The sequence below is a fragment of the Lutra lutra genome, chromosome 18, assembly GCF_902655055.1.
Source record: "Lutra lutra chromosome 18, mLutLut1.2, whole genome shotgun sequence".
NCBI classification, from domain to species: Eukaryota; Metazoa; Chordata; class Mammalia; order Carnivora; family Mustelidae; genus Lutra; species Lutra lutra.
The window spans coordinates 8,198,498-8,224,994 of NC_062295.1; the positions used below are offsets into that span (position 1 = coordinate 8,198,498).

The window sequence follows — 26,497 nt, forward strand, 5'->3', positions numbered from 1 at the left end:
ACCGGTAAATCAAGTACGTGATTCCAACTAAGGCACATCCAGGTCCTGTTTTGAAAACTGGTCTTTAAAAGTCTCATTAGGTTGCTGAGTATTCCCACTGAGTTATAAGATTTTTTTTTTTTTTTTTTTTTTTGCTTCTGCAAATGTCCACCTCACACTCCAAAACCAGAGACTGAAACAGACCTTTTCATCCAACCCCAGTGAAAACAGCAATTCCTTGGGAAGGTCCTGCTCTGCAGGACAAGGGGGTAAGGGGCCGAGGACGGAAGCTGGCTTCAGCTCCATGCCTGCCTCTTTCTGGGGAGGGAGGCGTGATTGTAGAAAACGGCTGGACAATGACCTTGCAGGAGAGAAGGGAAGAGTACTGGGCTCAGAGGTGGAAGCCAATGAAGGACGTTTTTGCTCCATATTTTAGGGAAAGGAGCTTCAACATGTTTTCAGCCCTGCCTCCCCATCTCAGATGACCTATGGCAGGGGGGACTATGGCAGAGGAAACAGCCATCCTCTGTCCCTCTGTCCCGTTCTGGACAGTTCCAGGGGAAACCTGCTGCACACGATTTGGCACAGAAGACATTAGAGGTATCAGTCATGTCCTAGTCCTGTGTCCAGCTGATACATGTGGGAACAACCATTCTGCTTGATACGATGAACGCTCTGATTTCAATAGTGAACAGCCACAGCCTCCTGGGTCTTCATGTCCCTCTGCCACTCAGTCCCTCCCTCAGGAACCCACCACCTTCTCAGAAGCAGCGTTACAGGACCGACAGCTGACCCAGCAGGGGCTCCAGGATGTCTGCTCTCCTGGGGGGTGACTGTCGCAATTATAACCGGATGTCAGAGAGGGGTGCGTGGGGGAGGAATCATTAACCGCAGACGTCTATGTCTTACAGTGCTGGAGGCTAAAAGTCCAAGATCAAGGCACAGGCAGATTCAGTGTCTGAAGACCGTGGACAGCCTACCTCCTGGTTCACGGATGGCCATGTTCACACCGTGTCCTCACAGGGCAGAAGGGACGAGGGAGCTCTGTGGGGTCTCTGTAATCGGGGCACGAATCCCATTCATGAGGCTTCATCCTCATGACCTCATGACCTCCCAAAGGCTCACCTCCCAATACCATGTCACTGGGGTTGGAATCTCGACATATGATTGTGGGAATGGGGGACACAAACATTCAGTCCATGCGAATGATCGATCTTTACGAGTAGTTAAATATTTTGAAGATTGCCACCACGCCCATTCGTATCAGCCCTGAATCCCTTCTACTTTTGTTTAGAAATTCATTTCGCTGCCCTCACCCCCGCCACGGGAAGGAACACCTTTCCATGCCACCTACACGCTATCCCCTTCCGATCACAGGGATGTACCTGTCACATCACCAACCTGCCTTCGCTCCTCTAGAGAAAGGAAGAGCCCACCGTTCCACATCCCCATGGTTCACCACGAAGCCCGCGACACGAGCCCACCCTGGGCCCGACCGAGACCAGGGTCTCTGTCGCACCTCCTGGCCTCCCGCCATCATCAGATCCCACGAACTGATTTTCTGCTGGGAACGCTTACATTGTAAAGCAATTTTCTGAAGCAACATTGATACAGACACAATGACGGAGCGATGCCTGGTGACTAAGAATGAATAATCACAGAACTCCCTGCCAGGCTTCAAAATATTTATTATTTTTTAGAAATTCAAATTATTTCACCATACTTTATATCGGAATCCATCGTTTTCTGAGGTTTTCCACTTACACGATGAAAAGTATCAGAGAGGTGAAGACATGGAACACCTAGGGATATAGAAGTCTGGCTAAATTAAATTGGATTCCGCAGCTGGTGCCATGAAAGAGACGCACGTTAAGACAATGAGGTACCATTTCCATGGAACCAAGCGGGACAACTTTTGTTTCCAATGCAGGCCACAGGTAGGTGAGGGAGGGACTTCAGCATAGCTACTGAAAGTGTCCAGGGGTCCAATCCTTCCAGAAACCAATCAGCGCGATGCCTCATGAGCCTTAAAATTCTTCATGACCAGGGACACAGTGATTTCAGACATCGGATTCAATTCAAAACCCATAATTTGGGGCGCCTGGGTGGCTCAGTCAGTTAAATGTCTGACTTCGGCTCAGGTCATGACGTTGGGGTCCCAGGATCGAGCCTCCTCCCCTTCCAATAAGGATCTGCACTTGGCAGAGAGTCCGTTTATCCCTCTCCCTCTGCTCCTCCCCTTAAAAAAAAAACCTCAGGGGGTGCCTGGGTGGCTCATTGGGTTAAGGCCTCTGCGTTCGGATTAGGTCATGATCCCAGAATCCTGGGATCGAGCCCCACATCGGGTTCTCTGCTTGGCAGGGAGCCTGCTTCTCCCTCTCTCTCTGCCTGCCTCTCTGCCTACTTGTGATCTCTGTCTGTCAAATAAATAGATAAAATCTTTAAAAAAAAAAACAAAAAACAAACCTCAGTAATCTGCAACTCAGACATTTTATTATGAAGATGTTCACTGAAGTGTTGCTTTTAACAAAAACAAATGTGAAGAAATCTAAATTATGAAGGTATTCACAAAGTGTCCACAGAATGGAAAAGGTAGCAGGAGGGGCGCTTGGGTGGCTCAGTGGGTTAAGCCTCTGCCTTCGGCTCAGGTCATGATCTCAGGGTCCTGGGATTGAGCCCCGCGTCGGGCTCTCTGCTCAGCGGGGAGCCTGCGTCCCCCCCCCCCCCCCCGCCCTCTCTGCCTGCCTCTCTGCCTACTTGTGATCTCTGTCAAATAAATAAATCTTAAAAAAAAGAAAAAGAAAAAGAAAAAGAAAAGGTAGCAGGTAAAAATGCTTTCAAGTAACCCGTCATGCTCCTGAGGGAACGGGAAGTAAGTCAGAAGGCAGACATGCAATTATATAATCAATACGTATATATGCTTATAGAGCGGGTACAGAAAAGACTGGAAGGAAACACACGAAAATGGCGACAGCAGCTTCCTGCGGTTGGTGACGCCAGAGGTCACGTTTATTTCCTTTCTAGGTCTTTCGATCTCTCACGTCCCCTCAATTGTACATCCGTAAGACTACTTTCACGTTAGCCGAGATGTATGCTGACGTATTTGTAGGTGAAATGCACCAGGTCTGACCCCGCGGGGGCGCTGGAGTTGAAACTAGAGCAGCCGTGCTCTGGTCACTGCTGAAGCCAGGAGATCGGGACGGAAGGGCTCACAGGATTGTCTCTATTTGGGGATGTGTTTGGAATTTTTCATGGTAAAAGTGTTGCTTCGGATGCTGCCAAAGAGCTTTACGAAGGAATGAAAAAAATAAGGAAAAAAACAGTACCAAAAATGACTATCAATTAACCCGGGCAAGACGAACGGCAATTAATTCAAGTGCAATTGGACCGGGAAGTTTGGGTCTTCATGGTGAGGGAGGAGGTGGGGGGTGCTGGGGGTGTAGGGGGCGCTGCCTCTTTCAGAACCCCAGGGGGTGGGAGCCTTGCCGGCCACCTGGCACCAGGGCCCCAGCAAACCTGTCAGTTTCTTGAGCTCAGCGCCCTCTCCCCGTGTTCTGGCTCCATTCACCCGAGTCAACCGATATTACGTTTCCTCAGTCCGACAAATAGCTTTAAAACTATTCGTCTAGAAAAATATGTTGCTTTTCAGCCCTTGGACTACAGACATGCAAGACAATATGGATTTCAAATGCCACTCACTCTTTCTGGCTAGAGTTTCCTAATTTGGAAGAGACAAGATAGAGCAGGAGACATCCAGCCACTTGTGACAACAAAACAGAAATCGGCGAAAAGCTCAATGTTTTGATTGTGAGAACTGCCATCCAGAGGAAAATTCAGGAGCTTTCAAAACAACAGTCAGGGCTGGCAGCCTGGAGGAACACGGCAACGGGAGGGAAAGGCCTGGATTGTGAGCTGGCGCCGGGGCTTCCGTGAGCCAGTCTCTTCCCCTCCACAGCTCACCCTCTCCCACCGCTGTCCGTTGTGACCTGCAGGGGCAGACGCGTGGGAGGCCAGCCTCTTCTGGCCCCAAGTCCTCAAACGCAACTCTAGACCACAGCCCTCCGAGACACCTTCTCCGACAAGCCCCCGCCTTCCCAGGTCTGGATGAGTTGCCCCCTCTACTAGATTCCCATAGTCCCCCTCATCCCATTCCCCCTCCCCATTCCCCGGAGTTACCCCAATCCCAGATGCATCACTCTGGGCTCTACCTGCCCACCTCCTCCAGCTAGATGCACATCAAAGCAGATAACGTGATCACAGATACAGCTGCAGAGCATTCTGGCTCAGGGTAGAGGCTCAATAAATGTTTGAAGAATGAACCTATTAATGAGCCAATAAATAAACCAATTCCAAAGAGGTCGATGAATGGGCTTCAGAGAATCTGTGGACCCCCAACAATTGCACACGAATGAGCCATGCCTGTTTCTGGACGTGTATTCCTCGGTGGGGGATGGGTGGTGGGGGGAGGGTCCATAGTTTTTATTGGTGTATAAAATGATCATGACTCCCTCCCTGACTCACTCCAGATTATTTTATATTCCTTGGGTGAGTATGTGGGCCTAGCTTTGAGGTGCCAGTGATTTTAAAAAGTCACCTTATGTTCTAGAGTGAGTTTTTATTTTGTTTTGGGGAAAAAAGCACAGCTGGCGACCAGGGGAAAATGATTGATGTCTTCTCACCTCAGTGAGACTTAAGAAGATCCTCGAAACATACCAACTCCAGCAAAAATTACAGATGGTGACAAACTGCCACTCCCATTTCGTGTTTCCTCCTTGAACAGGTCACAGGGTCACCTCCATGGAGAGCAACACGTCTGAGGGGCTATCATGCACAAATTGAGCAAATGTTCTTTCTCTTGAATTCTGTATTATAATTACTTGGATTTTTTTTTTACCTACTTCTAATAAATAAATAATTAGAAGAGAGCCATTTCCATCACCTGGAACATTGTAAAATTGGAATGCAAAGACAGAGCATTTAGAAAGCAATTCTGGATTTTTTTTTCCCCCTTGGGAGATGTGAAGGAGACAAGGAGGAAGTAAGTAAACTTAATGACTACCATCCAGAGTCATTACTGCCATAAGGAAATGAAAATGCAGGGGGTACAACAGACAAGAAAGAAAAAATTGACAACTGGAAATTCAGAGAGGGTTCTGGCTCTCTCTCTTTACAGTATGAAAGTATCCTTATACAACAATGTGTACAAAAACATGAATATACTTCAGGAAGTAATCACATTAATTGGATGCAGTAGCAAAACTCCTCGTTTGAAGATTGCTGGCAATTATTCTAAACATTGTCTTTGGTAGCTGTACTTCTTAGCCAAAAACATTCCCACTAGTAAATATGATGCCGGCTGACCTACTTATGTTTATATTTTTATATGTGTGTGTGACTTGATATATACATAGGTTTTCTGCTTTTCAAATACCATCTACCCTTCAAGATGATGTAAAGTCCTTTGGGGATTTGAGGTGATGATGCCAGGATCATAAATTCCTCCCCCATGCTGGGCAAATTTATACTGAATTACTCACACGCTTGCAGAAAGTGAGGATGTTGGTTTTCAGCCAAATCCAAGGGCCTGAAGTACCGGGACTTGGGGATTAAAAAAAAAAAAAAAAAAAAATTCAAGGATTTGAGAAGTGCAGAGTGACTGAGTTAGAAAGAACCTCAGAGGTGACCCCATCCAATCTTGCCACTAGGAGTCCAACTCACCGCCCCATTCCTGATAGACGGGCAGTCACTCTCGGCTCAGCCACATCTGACAGACGTTGTTCCATGAAACATCACGGCCTGCAGTAGGACCTAATGGCCAAAGCTTAGCCCTCACATCAAGCTGGAACTTTACCCCTGATAATTTCATCCTCTGGCCTCAGTTCTGTTCCCAAAACAATAAAAACAAAAAATAAGACTAAGCCTTCTACCCCGTAACAGCCCATCTCTCCTATCGTCTCTGACACTTCTCCAGGCTGGACTTCTCTAAATATTTTCTTCTGAGACTCTTCCTATAAGTCATTTAGATCCATGCAATCCTGAAGGCCCTGACCCAGGATGCACTGTCATTTTTCAACATCCATCTTTAAATATCATCCCCCAAAACAAAGTCAAGTCTACAGATCATGGTGTTTTGTGTTGCTGGAGACATCATCAGTTATGCCACTTAGCCATTGCTACTACACCCCTGCTAATAGCAGCAATCTTTGCATCGTTGGCAATTATCCATTCTTGAAACAGAATCTTGACTGTTGAACTCTTCCAGTGATGTTCAAGGGTTGGTAGGGGACCCAGTTCTGGCCAATGAAATGTAAGGGGACATCAACTCTAATGGAAAAAGAGAGGGCCTAGAAGAAAGCTTCTTCTCCCCCTTTTTGAATGCTGGCTTATGAAGATGTGATGGCTGGAACAGAAGCAGCCATCTTGTGACCAGGAGGAAATAACAGCTGAGAGAGGCAAAATACAAAAATAGAAAGGACCTGAGTCCTTGATGGGGTACTGAGTCACTAAATCAGACCTGGGGCTCCTTGTTAAACAAACAAACAAAATATGTGTCTTAATTGTTTAAACCACAACTGGTCAAACATTCTGTTATTTGCAGCTAAAAGCACTCCTAACAACAGAAAAGGTATAATGGGCCTATTACCTCCCTTGATTTGACATTATATTTGCAGAAATGTGGCCTTCACTTTTTTAAGGGCCATCTCACTACCTAGAATCTACTGTGCATCTGGTCCAAAACAAACAAGCAAATAAACAAAATCCCTGTGATTGGAGATCACAATCTCAAATGCTCACAGAGACCCTGCAATTAACATAACTGGGTGAATCTGGCTAGATGGGAGATAACAGGGAGCAAGGGCATTGAAATTCAAGCATTTTAAATAGTGTATTAGTGAAATAAAATACTAATGTCTCTCTGAAGCAGATTCAGCAGGCAGTCCCCCAGTTCATGACCCTTGCAAAAATCATTCTCAGGTTTAGAAGCTACATCTCCCCCTTCCTGCAAGAGTATCATTTCTTCTGAAGTCCTCCAGTGCACCCTGTAGCATGGGTCCCTCCCTTCAATCCAGAAAGACAGTCCTGAATTCTAATTCCATGAGCCAACATCTTAACCAACTTGGTTAAGACAACCGAAATATTAACATAAAAGTCTATTGTCCCTCTTGAAACTAAGCCTCTTGCCTATACCAGCTGGATTCACAATCATTAACTTAAGAAGGCAATGAAATCAGAGCGTAAATAGAACCACGTAAGGATTCTTTAATCAAATACCTCAGGGGCTGCCAGGTTCCCTGGACTATCACTGAGTTGTTTTATCCTTGGCAGAGACAAAATGAGAAACTGTGTCCGTCCACACCCTGAAGCCCTAAGCCCCAGTGCAAACATAAGGTCTGATCGGGGGAGTTATTTACTGCAAAGCTCCCTGAGACCGGCTCCTCTCGAGGTCATTTCTGCACCGGCAACATTTACCTTCACTTTGCCAGGATAAAGCCCCCGGCAAGTGTGCAGAACTAAAAGCACCTGGTTGTCCCAGGAAATTCATATTCCTCTTCGTGTTCATATCAAGGAAATGTGCATTGGTTCGTGTTGGACTGTCCACTTCTCAGAGTTCTACAGGGATTCATCCCCACTTTCGTATCCCTACATGGCCCTTCATCATTTCTCTAGTGATGACAAAGCACATGCACATTTGACAAAAATAAAAGCTACAAAACACAGGAACAACACCAAGAACATTCCTGGAGTAAATACTTATTATGAGCCAAGCACTGAGCTACTCTATGAAGTAGGTACTATTTCTTTTTTTTTTTTTTTAATTTTTAAGATTTCATTTATTTATTTGACAGAGAGAGAGAGATCACAAGCAGGTAGAGAGGCAGGCAAAGAGAGAGGGGGAAGCAGGCTCCCCACTGAGCAGAGAGCCTAACGTGGGGCTCAATCCCAGGACCCTGAGATCATGACCTGAGCCGAAGGCAGAGGCTTAACCCACTGAGCCACCCAGGTGCCCCAGTAGGTACTATTTCTGTCTCCATTTGGAACATGAAGACACTGAGGTCAGGCTGGGGTCAGAAACAAACAAACAAAAGACACTGAGGCCCAAAGCCTTTGAGGGGTGTCCCCAAGATCACCCAGCTGGTAAGTGAAAGCCTGAATTTCAACTCAGACAACCTAACTCAAAGGTTCAACTTATTCACCATGCCGGAATGACATTTCTTCAAAGACTGACGTAGCCACGAGTCTACCACTCAAAGATAACCACTGCTCACATTTGGGGATGTTTCTTGTTGGTCTTTTCTTGAAGGTGAAAGATTTCCAGAGCTGGAATAGGCCTTAGAGATGATATCACCCCAACCCACGTTTTGCAGGAGAGCCTAAGGCCCAGAAAGGTGAAGGGCCTTTCTCCAGGTCATACTATATTTGGAAACGGAATGTAGATCCTCGAACCCTTTTGTGCAAGGTTTTCTGGGGCCTTCGGACTCAAGTTGCTTGGTAGGGGCTTCGTGGAGTACTGTGTTGAGAAGGGTCTAAGGCCTGTGGGCTCAGAAATGCTACAGCAGATTAGTGACGGCAGCAGTGAACACAGCAGCCTGGCCACGTGCCCATCAGGAATTTGCCACCTACCAAGAAGTAGCCCCTGGAAGAGAAGGAGAATGCCAGGGGAAGGCTTTCTTAATAAAGACCAGCTATGCTCTTCACCTGCATCGGGGATCTCAAACCCCAGCACCTTCAGGGCCAGGTCTCTAACATGAATGAGTCAAGTGGGCAAGCGGAGAAATGAACAAAGGAACAGCACCTGCCCTAAGGGGTGGGGTGCCAGTCACCTCCACCCAGCCGCTGCCTGCCAAGGGGAGAGATGGGGCTGGTGTTCCCCAGCCTGCTGATTTTTTCCAATAAAGCATGAAATTCGGATTTCTTAAAAACTGCGATGTCTCCTAACATTAATGCTGGCAACGACTTCAAATTTAAATAATAAACAGGCAGTGCAGGACAAACAAAATACACCCGCTAATAACATTATAACCTCTTGTTTTCATGACGGCCTGACCAGAAGCCATCACTCTGTGTTACAAACCCAAGATTCTATTTGTATTTCTCCTCTCCTCTTCTCTCACTCTCTCTCCCTTTCCACCTCCCTCCCTATCTGCCCCTTCCTCCTCCCTCCATCACTGCAACCAGAGAAGCATTTCCCACCTGGGGCTACCATAAAGAATATACACACTGCCTCCTCCGAACCCACCAGAACACAACTATCCAGAGTCCAAGTGATTATCATTGACTCCAAGGGCCACTTGGGAAGTTAGTCATCCTCTTGGGGTGATGCCTTTTGCTCTCCGATGACTTATGTAAGGAGGAGTAGATGATTGCATCTGACATGCCTCATCGCAAAGGCTAAAGATAGGCCTCCCCACTCTCTCAGGAACTACCCGATGCCTTCATAGCAGGGGCTGAGTGGGCTCCACCAACATTGCAATGTGTGCGTCTGCCCTTTCCATGAGCTTTCAGTGTTTCACTCAAAGCCAAACAAGGGAGCTACCAGGTTATAAGAGAAAGTTCCACCTCCTGCTGATGACCTATTACTCAGCAGCACCATCCGGGCCTTTTGCATGGAACCCCCCAGTTTCCGTTAATCAAAAGGGTGGCTAGTAATTATCTGCCCATGAGAACGTAAGAGGCGACTTGGCACACACCCATGAAATCAACCGGCATTTAGGGAACAAATACTGCACAGAAAGCCCTAAACCACAGTGTGGCAAGTTCATCTGGAAACTAGAGCAAGCTGGCATCAGAACCAACACCCTGATTCATTCAGTCAACAAACGTTTACCAAGAAACAAATGTGAAGGGCAAGATCAGCACAAGGTTCCAGGAAGAACACACATGTGAACCAGAAATCAACCTTACTAAAGGTGGAAAAATAGAAATATTCGTTTCAATGAATGTGGTAAAAACAGAATACTCCACGGCCCTTTAAAATCATATTTGAGGGGCGCCTGGGTGGCTCAGTGAGTTAAGCGTCTGCCTTCAGCTCAGGTCATGATCCCAGGGTCCTGGGATTGAGCCCTACATCAGGCTCCTTGCTGAGCAGAGAGCCTGCTTCTCCCTCTCCCTCTGCCTGCCACTCCCCTTCCTTGTGCACACACACTCTCTTTCTTTCTCTGTCAAATAAATAATTTTTAAAATTATTTTTAAAATAATAATAATAATTAATAAAATAACATTTGGGAAGTCTACTTAATAATAAGGGAAAATTCCATGAATACATAATCAAGTTTGAAAAAAATAAAAGCAGGACGTAAAATATAACTGGGTCAAAATCAGAGTGAACACCCTCAGTAACCTTCCTCTTCTGCTCCTAAGACACAGAATTTATAGATAAATCTTTAGATGTTTTAAAATTTACATAGTACTGCTTGGAAATAGGAAAAGGGAATCACAAATCAAAAATAAAGAGAACTCCCTGAAAATAAGTGAATCAAAAGATGGGACTCTATAATTTCATGTAGGAATCAAAGTCACATGGTTCATGGGGGATGGGTTCAATATGAGACATGGAAGCAGAGGTCCCAACATCTACCCAGGGGTAAGAGGCAAAACTGTACCCAGAATCATGCTGCTAGGAATCATGGCCAAAAACGATGCCCCTGTCTGTGGCAAGGAGCCAAAATGAAGCAACTTACATTAGACTGAGAGCCAAGCCTGCACCAAAGGGTACACAGAGCAGGGAGAAAGCTCTAAGCTTAGCTGTTGACATGAGCTTTACTACCCTTGCAGACAAAGGGCAGAAGAAATCATAAAATCACCTTAAAAATTCACAAACAAAAATCAGAGGACATATGAGGACATCCAATGATCAGAATCTACAAAATGAAAGAATTCATACCTGAAGAAACAAAGACGCTAAAGCAATCAGAGAAGAACTTCGCAGGCCTTTTTTTTTTTTTCCCTCTAATCCTCAAAGGGACAGAGGAAGGATTTACATTCACAAAGTGAAAAGAGTTTTGTTATAAAACAAAAAAAGCAAGGAGGTATAAAAAGGGGCCAATCATTCATCTTGGAAATATGATGAACTACTGTTGAAATTAAAAGCTTAACGGAGGGGCGCCTGGGTGGCTCAGTGGGTTAAAGCCTCTGCCTTCAGCTCAGGTCACGTTCCCAGGGTCCTGGGATCGAGCCCCGCATCGGGCTCTCTGCTCAGTGGGGAGACTGCTTCCTCCTCTCTCTCTCTGCCTACTTGTGATCTCTGTCTGTCAAATAAATAAATAAATAAATAAATATCTTAAAAAAAAAAAAAAAAGCTTAACGGAGAGGCAAAATAAGAGACCAGGTACAAATAAAAAGAGCTGGTTAACTGGAATACAGAACTAAGGAAACCTTCCCAAACATTGCACAGAGAGACAGAGAACTGAAAAAAAAAATTTAATTTAAGTTACCTGGACGACTGATCGAGAAACTACATATGGAGAGAACAGAGAAAATGTTGGAGAGGAAAGATCCAAAACATAATGGCTGAGATTTTTTCTGGAATTAAAGAAAACCCTGGATCTTCTGACTAAAAAAAGCCCACAGAGTGCAAAGTACAAAAAAAAAAAAAAAAAAAAATCCCATATATGCAGTATAATCCTGAACTGATAAGTAACTAAATAGAGCTTAGAAGGAAATAGACCCATGTGTCCAACTGTGGTTACTCTGGTGACAGAACTTAGAGGGGAGAACTTTATTTTTTCTTTAAACGTTAATATACTTTCTAAGCAGTCTACAGTGAAGCATTAGGTTTATAAACGGTGGAGAAAGAGTATTCATTATTTCAAATACACATAAACACACTTTTTTAAAAAAAAGTTTGTCCTCAAGGAACTTACATTCTAGTAGAGGAGATGAGGTATGGATAGAAATGTCATATAAAACAAAGTCCATGGACAGATGTAGCTAAAATCTAAGCAAGCCTTGCCTTTTCCCCACGGAGCCATTAGAAGTGGAGGAGAGGGTTGAGGACGTGAGGACACTGAGCAAAAATGTGAAGGTCTAGGGCATATGCCTGATGTATTAGGGACTTTTGCAGCAACAAGAATGTATTCCATTCGGAGAGGATCAAAATGGCCAAACCAAGATAAGAGTAGAACTGTATCTCTACAGCAACCATTATTTTCACCTCTAACTTAACTATATTTCAAGACCACCCATTGATAGAAGGAAACATTAACATCTGTGTTGTAAATTAACACTACAAAAATGTGCCACTTAACACATTTCCATTATTATAAGGCTTTGTTCTTTTTTTCCTTGGGTCAAGTAGACTGAAGGAAAGGTAAAAATGTGTGTGTGGCGGGGCGGGGGCAGTGTTCAATTTACCTGATAATCAAATTAACTACCATTCTTGTCCACAGGGACACTAATAACTATCATGTTACCAATTTGGAAGTGAAAACAAACACAAGTATGTTCTGGGCTTTACCAAATGAACATCATGTTAGGGGAAGACAGAAAGGCCTTTTCCCTTTGGGGAGATGCAGACTTTGTGGCCACAGCACCATGGGCACACTCAACCACACAAGGTAAGTTTTAGGCAACGTCTCATGGCTGCTTCTTCAGAGCCAAACAAACTGCATTCAGCATTCAGCTCCCAAAAAAACAGGTGGCAAAGGCACAAGCCAACTAGATGTGCTACTAATGGAAGGAAGGGCTGTTCATGTCTCAGACAATCTCTTTCCTTTTTTTAACACATCCAAGTTTCTCAAAATACCACTCTTTAACCCACCTCCACTCAACATCACCTGCTCATCCCACACATGGGGCCCAACATATACCCCAACATTATCTGCGCTCACTTCTTTGATTCCCTGCCATTAAGACCAACTCTGAAAGCCCCGACAATAATGAGGAGTAACCAATTCCCTTCACCATCTTTGAACCAATGTATATTTCCTTCCTCTCTCCTTTGTCACCTCTTAAATCTCTCTCTAATCTTGCTTCTCTGAAAATGTCCTTTCTCTTCTTTCTCTTGCCATTTCCTGATTCCCTTTTCCTTCTGTACTATTCAGTGGGGTCATGCTCTTGTCCAATCCCCATTAGGCAGCTTCATTCTACAGAAGAGGAGGATGCTTCCGCCCATACCCTCAAAACTCCCCTTCTAATACTCCTTTAAGGAAGGAGCAGCTGCTGGTCCAGTAGGTCCAAGACTGACATTCACAGTGGGCAGGGTAGCTATATATCAAACAAGTGCTCAACTATGAGCCCACTCTCTCTTCCTGCTCCTTTGCCTCCAGTCCAATAGGTAAGTCAGGTAAGAGCCTGAGCCACACACCTGCCAGCTCAGCCCTCCCAGCCTCAAGACTCCTTCTCCAAGTCAGATTTCACCATATTTCCCCACTGATTATGCTGGCCCTAATGAATCCATTAATTTCACTTTCAACATGGCTACTGTCTTTTGCATATTGCTTCTTTCGTCAAAACTTCAGAAGGGAGGAGGGGTCAATGGTAATATTTAGATCCCCAAATCACACTCCAAACCCCTGCTAGAAACTGTAGTTCTTCTTCATGCCTTCATCAGAGGGTCGGTCATTCCTTACGCACAAGCCCTAGGCTCTGATTCATTGCACCTCTCCATGGCTTAGAACCTCCTATAAAATGAGATTAATTCCTTGACCCTCTTGAAGATGGGATGACAACATTAGAAGATAGGCTTAATTTGCTGGAATGTGAGATCACAGCTGGAGAACAAAACACAGATCTAGCTCCGTTGCCCACCATGTGGCCTCAGCCAAGTCATTACCTGCCCCCCTGTGCCTCAGGCACTTCATCTGAAAGTTGTAGGATGATCTAGGAGACTCCAAGACCCTTCCCAGCTCAAGCAATTGGTGGCAGGGCCACCTGTTCCCTACTCTATTTCATCCAAGAAAGGACCCCCCCCCCCCCCAAACCGAGAGGTGGCTGGGAAAAGGCTCAGCCACACGTAGAAATTCTGCTAGGCTGCAAACCAGTTAAAATGAATGTTTAATAAGATACTGCATTGGTTGTATACTTCGGCTGAATGTGCTGCAGCCCAGGAGACCTGAAAGAATTAATACGGTTCCCAAAGGAGCTGGTGGGAATTGCTGAGGCAGAGGCAGAATCTGATTTGATGAATATAAAAGTGCTTTGAGAGCGTCAGAAAGAAAGTGCCCTGACAAATGTCTGCTTGCTCCATTTGGATGTCTCCTGCTATCTAAGGAACATACTCCAAGATGCTCTCAGGGCTGGGGACCATGGCACACGAGGCCAAGCACCCCCTCCTCCCCTTCCTACCCCACCCCAGTCCTTCCCTGGGGCTTCGAGATACAGTGCACCCATGAGTCTAGTTTTTTCTCCTTCCTTACTTTGGTTCTCCCTTCTGGCCCTCTTCCATCCCTCCACTTCTGCATGACCCTCAAATCAGGCTCTCGTAACATCTCATTCCAGTCTGGAAGTCTCTCTCTCTACTCTTCCCCAAACCAATACTCTCAGAGGGTCCACAGAAAGACCTTATCTCTCATCCTAAGCCAAGAAATGTGGACACACCTCTCATTAGGACACTCTCCAACTTCCTACCAAAACCCATCCTGGGGAGGCAACCCCTCCATTTACCCCTGTTAGCCCCACTCAGGGAACATGTAGGGAAATGCCAGGCCCTCCATGCTCAGGGTCTGTGCTCAGTTCTCTCTACTCAATCCTTAGAGGAACACCTTCCTGGGTGCCTCTAGCCCAGGACTTCTCAAACCCTCTACCCCATTTTCCCCAACAGCAGACAGTCTGTGGAAACATGACATTTCTCTGCCCTTTTGTGCTTTACCTAAAAACTATGCATTCTATTCTGTAACATACCCACGTTTAATCGTTTTAAAAATAGTTTTAGACACTTACCACAGAGGGAAAAATTGACATTTCCCCACAAATCGGGTAAAGCTGATATTATAGAAGCATGAGCCATAGCATTGCAAGTATCCCCAGGCTCACCTCTGGGCACTATTTGGAAACCTCCAAGCGTTCCACCACCCCATTACACATTACACATCTGCATTTTCTGAGTTCTTCCTGGCACAGCCGAAGTGCCTCTGAGTACCCCACTCTCGGAACCAAGGAAAAAAGCATTTCCATTCATTTCTGGGTTGGAGAGGCAGGACCTGGCTCTCACCAGGACCACGACCCTCTTTCAGATCAAAACAGATGCCAGGGGCTCCCAAAGACCTGTGGAGGCTGTGTTACGATGGCACACTCCCCAGTCCTGGCAGCCTATCACCTCTCCGACTTACCTTGTCAGCCATGATCATAGATGCGCCCCCGTGGATGCCCAGGATGGGTATGAAAGTCTGCGAAGAGATAAAATCCAGCATCTGAGCCACGGCCTCCTGGTCGGTGTCGTCCCCAAAGACAAGGCCATGGATGCGCGCCCCAGACATGAGGTCGCACACATGCGTAATGAGGCTCTTGGGGTCCGTCCGGTTCATCAGCAGGGCTACCACGTTCACGTCCAGGGGCAGCCCTGCTGCCTGCTCTGGGCCCCACAGGTTTCGCAGTTCGCGCTCCGTCACGTCGTGGCTGTGACCCAGCAGCACCGCAATGTTCAGCGCCGGGGTACCCTTCTCCGCCGCCGCGCCCTGCGCCGGGCCGCGCCAGACCAGAAGGGCCGGCAGCACCAGCAGGGTCCAATAACCCAGTCTGCCCATAGTCGCCACTTACGGTCCCTGCAAGGTGGAGAGGGAGAGTCAGCGCCACAGGGAGCAAGGATTCTAGAGGGAAGGGACTATGACCCAGGCCCTGGCTCTAGGAGCCAGGTAAGGCACCCATCCCCTGAGCAAGCTCACAGAGTCCCTGCCTTCATTCCCCATTCCCGATGCCATCCACATCCCTCCACCCAACTTATTCCACAACTCCCGTCGGAGCTAATTCTCCATCCCCGTCCACAAGTTCATCTTTGCATCCAACCTCCTTCTCACCCCGTCTCCAGCCTCTTCTCCATACGTAACTCTGCCCACATCTCCCACCACATCCCCAAGTTAGCTGTGGACCACAGCCCCTGAGCGTAGGCGCCCAGAGCAAACCCTCCATCCACCGGTCTCCCACCTGCCTAGTGCAGACCAAGTTACCAACCCCGCCCCCGGCTGGCGAGAGGCGAACTACAGACCAGCCCCCATGTGCGGAGGCGGTGCTGAGACTCCGCAGCCCCGCTCCCGCGCAGGGCTATTCGACCCCGCCCCCTGTGAACCTGCCGGGTGCAGCACAGACCTGGTTCCACAGGGCCCCCGCTGCAGACCCGGAACCCCCACCCCGGCCCCGTGCATGAGAGTGAGGACACTCGCTCGTGCGCCCCAGGGTCCCGGGTGCCTAGGGGGAAATTAGGGTTCGCTCCACCTCGCGTTGAACCACTCAACAGAAGGCGGGCCCCAGGGCCCGCCCCCTACTCTCGCGCGTGCACACACACGCGCGCGCGCACACACACACACACACACACGCCCTCTCTCACGCGCTCCGCGTGCAATGCAGAACCCCGGAGAGGAGGGAAGGCGCGTCCCCCCACCCCGTGGGCCGGCGCGTGGGAGCTGGCAGAGAACGTGCGTGGGGGGAAAGGTAGGCTCCTAAGCAGCTCTCCGACGGACGCGAACTGTACAGCCCTTCCCCAGGCTTCCCACCCCAGATCCTGTTACCAAGTCGTAAGGGCATGTGGGCAGTGGGCTGCACAACCTCACAGGCACGCGCGCGTTTCTGCGCACAGCCGCAGGCCGCCGTAGCTATACCCACAGCCATCCGGAGTCCGCACACGTCCTCAGTCGGTGCACACACATGTATCGCGCTAGGTGCACAACTGCGCGTGCCTGCAAATACCGGCACAGTCGTGCACGCGTGCACAGGCGCGCGCCCCTCGGGCCCCGCGCTGCCGGAGCCGGGGGAAGTTGAGGAGAACTCGTTCTGGCCGCGGCACTCTTCGGGTGAGCGTCGCGGAGCGCGGAGCCGCAGCGCCCCCTGGTGCTCCTCCCGCGCCTCGCTAACAGATGCTCCCTCTCCCGCTTCCTCTCCCTCTCTCTCCTGATCCTTCTCCCGCTCTCTCTCCGGTCGAGTCTTCCTCTTCCCCGGCGGGCCGAGCCCAGGTCTCCCGCTGGGACGTACCTGTAGCCGGAGAAGGTCGAGGATGCAGTGGGGCGCGCTGCGCGCACGAGCATCTCGGCCGCCTCAGCAGCCACCGGGTTTAGCGGGTTCCCGCATGCTGCGGCCCCCGCGCGCTCCCCTGGCTGTCCCGCGCTGTCCGCATCGCCCCCACGGGGGGCGGCTATCCCAGCCGGAGGCTCTGCAGTAGGGCTCTATCGGGGTGGAGAAGAGACAGAAAGGCAGGGTCAGCCTACCGGCAGGGGAAAAGGGACTCGGGGGCAGGCTGCAGTCCGCAATGCTGACAGCCCCCTGTGCGCACAGGGGGCTACACCGGAGAGGGGGAGCTGAAGCTCGGTGCCCAAGACCCCTGTGCGGATCCTCAGACCCCACGGTTGATATGGAGATCTCCGCTTCGGGGCGCACAGGAGAACCGGAGCCCCAGGTTGGCCACGCACGAGAAGCTAACTAGGCATCTCCACCCTCACCCCCTACCACCCGGCGCCGGCTGCTGGGAGTTGTTCGGCCAGAAGCTGCTGAGCGAGGGGGGTAGGGAGAAAAAGAGGAGGGAATGGGGGGGGGGGGGGCGGTTGGCTGAGTTTGCGATGAGCCGGCAGGAGAGGGGGAGGGAAGGACTCGGGCTCCCGCGGTCCCGGATCCCCGAGGGAGATGCGATCATTTCAACGCAACGACCCCCTTGCGGTCCTGCCGCCCCCTCCTATTCAGGCCTCCCACCGTCTTTCCCTCAAAGGGGCCGCCCAGGCCCCACGTCCCGCGCCAGCACTCACCGCAGCCTCTCTCCACATAGTTCTCAGCAGTGGCCGCTCCTGGTCATCTCCAGGGCTGATGGCTGCGGCCCCGACTCTCAGCGCTCACCCAGCCCCATGCTCCGGCCAGCCCCGCGGCGCCTCCCTCCAAAAGCCGGAGCTCGGCTTCCAGCCCTACTCCGGACAGCAGCTGCCGGGTCCTCTGAGCGCGCCCGAGAGCCCTCTCCGCAGCCCAGGCTCCGGGCTGGTGGTGTGTGTGAGGGCGAGTGTGTGTGTGAGTGAGTGTGGGAGCGCGCGCGCGCGTGTGGCCGGGGATCCCCGCGGTCCCCGCCAGAGAGAGGCGCGGGCGGGGGATGGCAGCTCCCTCTGGGCCCTTCGCTGCGGGGCCAGCTCGCCACCAGGCTTTCAGCTCCCCATTTCCCGACGGGAGTCGGAAAGCGCCTAGCCACCCTGGCTCACAGCACTGGCAAAAGCGGGCTTCTGGGGCGTGCTTCTGATGCGGTCGCCTCGGAGGAAGAGGAGGAGGAAGGCAGGGGCGCCCCCACGCCAACTTAGGGACTTGTTCTCAGTCGACTAGACGCAGCAGCCCCCGCGACAGTCAGAGAGGCTTGGAGCTCCAGTGGGTGAAAGCATCTCCCGCCCGTAGCCGCCCTCCCCGGAGGCGGGCCGAGGCAGACCCCGCAGTCCCTCGGAGGCGGCGCGGAGCACGGCCACCGGTTCCCGGAGCGCACGGCGGCGACAGGGCCAGGATAGGCGGTAGCCCGGCGAAGGGGGAGCCTGCGGCGGCGTGCCGCTGTCCGCGGTGCTGAAGCCACGCTCTCCGCCCGCTCCTGAGCGTCTGGTGCGGCTGAAGAATCAATTATTCAGATCTCTGCTACCGCTTCCTCCTCCCCCAGTGCCTCGCGCTGGGTACAGCAATCCCCCTCCACGCACAGGCGCGCCGAGACACACACACACACACACACACACACACACACACGCACGCACGCACACACGCACACATACACACACACACGCCACAGAATCTGCTTCAGTGCTTCTCCCTGTGCATCGCCACCCCCGGAAAGGAACCCACTCCTCTCCTCTCAGGGAGCCAGAATCCTAAAAGTAAAGACATCTCTACATCCCCCACTCGCTTCCTTCTTGTTTTCTAAGTTATAGCAAACAAAAGTCGCCCTGAGGCTGCCACTTCTAAGCTACCAGCAGGGGTGAGCCAGAGAGCATGGGACTGCCTGGGTGTATGAGGCCTGGCTGGTTTGAATTCTGGCAACTGGGCATGAAAAACATTGTGCAGTGAGGAACTTTGCCCTCTTTACACTCAGCTGTATCTCTCCTTCCAGCTCTCCGATCCCCACTTTCCTTACCTCAAGGCCTGGAAAGAAAGAGGCCTCAAATTACACGAGGTTTTTGTAATCACTGTTCTTTTCTAACCCTGCAATCTCCACTCATTAGCTTGATGTCACCTTTGGGCTTGCTCTACATTTATCTTCCCTTATCCATTGCTAATCTGGAAAGTGAAGACAGTAAAAATATCTATTTCTCAGGGTTATTGCAGAAAGAAAATGAGATAGCCTTAGTAAAGGAGCCAACAAAGTCTGGCACATAGTAGGTGCTCAACCAACATGAGGGCCCTACAAGGTAGCCTAAGAGGGAAGGGCCTCTTTCCAGGAATGCTGAATACCGACTACTGGAATGGAGACAGGAAAGGGACAAAGTTTAGAGAACTATAGTTTTATTATCAAGCTGGCTGTTGTATGTTAAGTTCTCTGGAGTTTTATTATTCAAAAGATGGAAAGAATGGAAGAAATTCTGGAAGGTAAATGAAAATGGTGGGTCGTGTGGAAGACAGCAAAGAACAGAGGAGCATTCCATTTCTTGAGGCTGTAATTGGGTTGAGCTGGATTGAGTGAAGATGATCATTTCCTGGATTCTGACACAAGTATAGGACCCTAGTTTGGAGACTTCCAGGGAAATGAGGCTCTTTTGTTTAAAGGATGTATAAATTATATGCAATAAAACATACATCTCTTAAGAATTCAGCTCAAGTTTTAAAATTATAAGCATCTGTGTAGACCCTCAACCCAAAAATGTTATAAACTATTGTTATCACTCTCAGAAAGTATCCTGTGTCCCTCTGTTGCTAATCCCACATCCCCCTAGTAGAAACCACAATTTTTTTCTAATGTGATATATCAGCTTGGCTTATTTCCAAACCTCATACGAATGGATCCTATGTTGTACATTTTTCGGTGACTGGCTTTTTTCATTTAACCTAACGTCTAGGAGAGTCATCGATGTTGCTGTATGTAACAGCTACTTTTCCTTTGTTGTTGCTGAGTACCATCCCACTGTATGAATAAACCACACTCTGTGTATCTAGTCTCCTACTGATGGCCATGTGGATTGTATTCATGGAACTTTTTAAAATACAGGTGGTTGCACCCATTTTTAGATCTTCCCCATCAAAATCTTCAGTGGTGAAGCCAAGGATGTGTATTTGTTTTAATCCAGAGATGACTCTGATGATGCCCTGTTTAATAACCCACCATACTTTCCATACTTGTACATCAACACAGACTCCACAATAGTCTTTGATAACAACTAGTGGCATTGAAAGTTTGAAGTCATTCATGACCAGACTCATAGAAAGGTAGATCAAACAGGTGTGGTCTCTTCTGAATACAGAAAGAAGACAGTTCTCCATCTGAACGAACAGACAGCTAGAGTTGCCCCAGGCTAGACACCTCCCCCATGTGGACAGCCATTTAGGGTCACACACCTTGAACCCCAGCATGCAGGTAGAGACTGTAACAGTGTGTATGTGATCGTGACAATGAACCCCGTGTTGTCTGCAAAAGCTAAACCAACTACAGAGCTTAGGACCCTGAGCAGGATTTGCTACTCAAGACTTTCAGATGGAAAACCATAGCAGGGGAGCCTGGGTAGCTCAGTGGGTTAAGCCTCTGCCTTCGACTCAGGTCATGATCTCAGGGTCCTGGGATCGAGTCCCGCATCAGGCTCTCTGCTCAGCGGGGAGCCTGCTTCCTGTCTCTCTGCCTACTTGTGATCTCTCTCATTCTGTCAAATAAATAAATAAAATCTTCAAAAAAAAAAAAGAAAAAGAAAAACCTTCGTAGCAGCTAAGCTGACAAAAACTATGTGGGAAGAAAAAAGGGGGAAAAAAGAGCCACTAGTCACACTATTCTGCAGTCAATTTTGCCAATTGGTTTTATTACCAGTCACATCATTAAAGAGACTGAAATTACCTAGTCTAGTCTTTAGGAACAAACTGCTTCCGTTGTTTTCAATCCGATTGATTTAACTTCAAATGCTTCACTAAAGAAATGACCCCCGTGGTTGCCACTTGCTTTGAGGCACATGAACACTGTGGTTAAAAACCAAGCACCATATCATGTCCATAGTAGAGAAGTAAAATGAGCCGATCATTGATTGTGCTTCTCTTAATATCTCTATTCTCAAAGGAAAAGAATAAAGAATGGCAGCATTTTGGCTTAAAGACCGTTAGAGATGATCCTGTAGTGTGTGTTATGTTTCTAAGTAAGTTTGGGGAACTCTGCCTACCTGAGTCCCTTTAAAGTGAATTCTTACATTAGAAGAAGTCCTGTAGATGAATGTGCTTATGAATCCAGCAATATTCCAGAAGAAATTGATCACGGAAACCTATTTTATTCCACAGAATAGCTGCTGCCATCCTATGGAACCAATGCTTCCCTGAACGCTTCTTGAGAATTTCAGACCGAGGCCAAAACCTTTATTATGCATATGGGGAAAATAAGACTAATTAACTTTAGTACTGTGAGACAAGAGGCCAAAGGCAAAATTTGGGCCAGGACCCAGAATTTTTGTTTTATGTGTCTGCTGTGTAAAAAACAAGCTTGGGTGTGTTCGCATTCTACAAGGTTACCGGGATTCCAAAGCAGTATAATACAATCCTGAGAGAAAAAGAGAGGGTGAAAAAGACATTGAGGGTGGCCAAAACCCTGAAACACCAGTCTAGCCACCACTTTAGTCTTTGTTTCGTCAATGGTGATCCACCTTCACCATTCCTCCAAATTCCTACCTCGCATGCTAACCATGGTCCCTTCTTGATCGTCTCTTTAACATGGTAGCAGTTCCATAAGTAGAAACAAAGGTTTACACTAGCCGTGAAGACCTCAGAGCTGCCTTCCACGTTTTATGTTCAGTGATTCTGTAACTTTTTTTGAAGGTCGTGACCTTGGGATCAACCGAGATGCTAGTTAACCCTCCCATAATATCTTATCCAAAAGGCTAAAACTCCCTTCCTACTCCCATAACCCATTCAGATATCAATAGTTCTAACTAGAGCTTAAGGTTTTTTTTTTTTTTTTCTAAACAAATCCACTGCTAGTCTTAAGAACTGAAATTAAGACAGTAGCAAAAGATTTTGGATGTTGTTGGTCTTCACCCTGTGCAACCCAGCGTCCTCCTTAGATCAGACAGGAGCTTGAGAGACACCAAAACATACCGTTGAGAAAAGAATGACTGTACATTCTACCACTTTGAGGAAAGTCATTAACCTTTCCAGGCCTCAGTTCCTTCATCAGTAAAATGGGAGTAAAATCACTCTCCCTCCCTCAGTGCTGTAGCGAATGTTGTATAAGGGTGTGTTTTAGTGTGAACCCCTCCAAGAGCAGTAAGGGTTCTGTACCCAATTCCAAAGTGGGGGAGGGGTCCCCACACAACCAAGCACCAGCTGGGTGTCCCACAGTTCAACTAAAATCTGACCCTACATGGAGATCCATCGGACTTCATAGGTTAAGAGCTCACTCAGTCCCCAAGACTTCCCTCTACTTCAGATGCCAACAGCCAGGTCCAAGCTGTTTCCTATGCTTCTGACTGGCTATAAATCAGAGGTTCCCACAACCTCCTCCTTGGGTTTGAGTTATTTGCTAGAGCGGCTCACAGAAGTTAGGAAACCAGCTTACAGACTAGATTATTGGCTTAAAGCAATAGATATTAAAGGATACAAATCAACAGCCAGATGAAGAGATTACATATATTAGATATATATCTAATACATATAGATTAGAGATATGTAAATACATAGAAATAGATTAAAGATTATCATATATAGCAAGGTATGGGGAAAGGGTGCAAAACTTCCACACCCTCCCCAGATGCACCATTCTCCAGCGTCTCACATGTTCATCAATCTGGGAGCTCTCCAAACCTGTCCTTTGGGGTTTTATGGAGGCTTCATTACATAGGCATGAGTGATTAAATCGTTGGCCATCGGTGACTGAATTCACATCTCCACTCTGTCTCCCCTCCATGGAGATCTAGGGATGGGACTGAACATTCCAACCTTCTAATTACATGGTTGGCTCCACTGGGCAGACAACCAGCCCCCACCCTTGGGTGCAGGCCAAAAACCACCTAACAAAAGACACCTTTTGCTCTTTCTCTTAGGAAATCCCAAGGGTTTTAGGAGTTTCCTGCCAGAAACAGGAACAAAGACCAAATTATATATTTCTTATTATAAATCACAATACCTCACACAGACCCCAAGATCAGGATTTGAGAACCTTAGTTTATTTGGGAGGTGATCTAGAAAGCACAAGAGGAAGTGGGGTAGGAGGAAGCCAATAAAAGGCACGTTCATAAGAGAGGGGCCAAGAGGGTCAACTTAGCCCCAATCCAGCTGAAGACCAGTTGAAACTATACAGAATACACCTCCGGGTTATCCCACTCGGGGGCAAGAAATGGGGTCTGGGGGGCAGGATTAACTCATCCCCTTATCCATTATTGGATGAAACTTGTAACTCCCCACCCTTGCAGGGTCCACTGGGCACAGACATGCAGGAAGCCACTGGGGAGCACATGGGCTTCCTACTGGGCCAGGGAGATGTGAGTGGAGCTGGGATCACACTGCCCAACCAATCACAAGGGTCTGGATCAAGCGAAGGCACCACAGTGAGTGGGACAGAAGAGAAGGGACAGAGGGAGAGAGTGGGTCAAGCGTCTGATGTGAAATGAGCCCAAGCCTTTTAACAAGCCGGGCTTCCGAGAGGAGGAAGCCAAACAGGTGTGTCACCTCTCAACAACCAATCACCCTGCTCACTAGGAAACACGGCTCCGTCTGTGTTCTGGCATCTGACCCTCGGGACAGTGCTCTGAGAGCCCTGCACGCAGCCAGACCATTCGAGGCCAATTTCCCAAGGCCAGGAATACTCAGAGCATCTCATCACTCACCCAACAGATAAAGAGGGAGACTCAGTCAGTTATGATTCTGCCTGATTCATGAGTCTGCGTGTAGGGAGAAGACTTCTCGGAGAATGTCTGGATGCCAAGGACAGAGGTCATATTTCCTGGTGCCGAGGATCACTGAAGCATGCCGCCTCAAAGCTGGAGAGGCCCATGGGGGTCATCAAACCTCCAATACCATTCTTTGAAGCCTGGAGACATGAAGGAAGATGCTGAAGGCCACACAGTTATTACGGGTCACACACAGTCTCTTACTCGTGTCTTCTTGTCATCGGGATGTCTCTTTCCCCATCCATGAACACAGACTCTGTGGGGCATGAACTCCAGTAGAGGCTGCCCCATGGAAAGTCACTACAATTATTCCCTAAGGTGGGCAGAGTCCTTGGGCAGCCCTGGTCTCTGCATCTAACTGGGCAGGTCCAAATGCTGGGCAGCATTTGAACTGGAGGTTGGGGCTAGGGGTGAGGCTGGGAAGGAACAATGGCCCAGTCACCGAGTTCTTTCTCCAGAGAAGGAACACGGGGCATTACCACCCCACTTGGAGCACTTAACAGCAATGAAGGGGTACAGGAGTCAAGAGCTGTCTCAGACCGAGAACGCCAAGTAGTACCGGGCAGATTTAGCACTTGAGCCCGTTTATGTCAGGCTCCAGGACCTACACTTGGAACCACTATATCATCTAAGTCACCCATTTGCTGGACCTCTTTTGATGGGTCCCTTGCCCTCTCTGGGGCTCCTTTTCCTCCTCTTCTAGGGTACAAGAATGTCAGGTCGGCAATTACCAAGGCTCGAACTTCTATCTTAAGCAGCAGAACCCCTTCTGAATGCCATCCCTCTCTTGTTAAACCTCACACAGGAAGCAATGGAAAGCGGTGCTTTGATCCTAATCCCAGGCTGAAAGAGGGGAGGAGGCTGGTAGGTTCCTCGCCCCTTCCCAGCTCCAACCCCACGCACACATAGCTCCTGAAAGAATGCTAGGATTCTGATGAACCCATATTGAGGATGGGGTCCAACACCAGCACTGTACAGAAGAGACCGAAGAACTGGAAGGAGCAGGGGGGCCACACGGAATTGCTCATCAGCAAATGACGGGGCAAAGATCAGAATCCAGGACTCACGAGTCAGCCAGACATTGAGAAACAGACTGTGAGCCCTGGCTCTTAAACTTACAAGCTGCATGACTGTGCGTAAGTCTCTTGGCCTCTCTGTGCCTCAGTTTATTCATCCATAAAATGTGAATAATAATAATAGTACTTAAATGTAGGGATGCATCAGAGTAAATGCAGTGGGACAGTATGCATAAGCAGTCAGCATAGCAGGCAGCCATAGTCAGGGTTTAACCAATGTCCGTGATTAGTATGCTCGTTATTGCCTGATAGGGCCATTAGGGGCCTAACGAAGAAGTTCCCTTGACAGATACTTCCCTCAGCTGAACACTTGCCGTGTGTGCTCAGGGACGTGAGGCCCACAGGGCGGAGGAGGATGCCATTGGCCGGCCCTGGCTCCCCGGCTCAGTACATCCCAGATGGTGCCCACAGGGGAGCTGGCCAGTGACACGTTGGCAGAGTGTCCCTTCCTTACACAGTTCACCGAGCCACGCAGGGCCCAGGAGCCTCGGGCTGTAGCCCACTGTGCCAAGGAGGCAGGCTGCCCAGGCCGGACTGATGGAAGACAGGCATGGTGAGCCCCAGGGAGCTGCCTGTGCCTCCAGCCTCTGGAGAAGGTACAGGTAAGGCACCCGTCTAGCCAGCTTCCCAACCTCCTCCGGCACCCTAGCTTCTCTCTTGAGAGGGAGAGGGAGGGATGTCGTCAGAAGCCAGCCCCCACTGCACGTGACCTGAGTCCATGCCTACCTTTACCCTTCTGCCGAAAGCTGAAGCTCTTAGAACACAGCCATGCCATGGAAGGCATGAGCCTCTCATTAGACTAATGAGAAGGAAATTTCTTCCACTGGAAATGGAAATGATCATGATAGCTAATTCACAGGCGGGGATTAAGCGCTGTATTCCATACAGTGCACGGAAGAGTGTATGCCACACAGAAGATACTCGATACACGGCAGCCACTGTCTGGGTCTGTGTCACATTCATATTTGTATCAAAATTCCTGCACAGTGATAACAGCACAGACTGCAACTCCTCTGACCAGGGCCAAATCTCGGATGTATCTCTTCTGATGTGTGTGGCTGCTGGCTCCAAGCCTGAGACCTCGGTTTCCTGATCCACAAAATGGGGAGGATATCTGTACCTCCCTCCCCAAAAGGACTGCTGAGATGAGATCAGGTGATACACATGAATTCTTTAGCACAACCCCTGGTACAGAAGAGACGGACAAGTAGAGGCTTTCCCTATTATTGATGAGCATTAATATTATGGCTGAACGTCACACAGCCAGTTAGGACTAGAATCCGT

General features: G+C 48.7%; 1 protein-coding gene across 2 annotated transcripts in view; it reads right to left on the reverse strand.

Moving 5' to 3' along the window:
• The window catches only part of GRIN2A (glutamate ionotropic receptor NMDA type subunit 2A), a 363,761-nt gene extending 345,048 nt beyond the window's left edge, over positions 1-18,713 (reverse strand). For both annotated transcript variants that reach the window (XM_047714300.1, XM_047714301.1), the window contains exons 1-3: positions 17,862-18,713; positions 17,098-17,288; positions 15,246-15,677 (exon numbers count right to left, since the gene is read on the reverse strand). In XM_047714300.1, coding sequence (XP_047570256.1) covers positions 15,246-15,659 — 414 coding nt within the window. In that variant the 5' untranslated portion in view covers positions 15,660-15,677; positions 17,098-17,288; positions 17,862-18,713. The remainder of the gene's footprint in view (positions 1-15,245; positions 15,678-17,097; positions 17,289-17,861) is intronic.
• Positions 18,714-26,497: the final 7,784 nt, after the last annotated feature.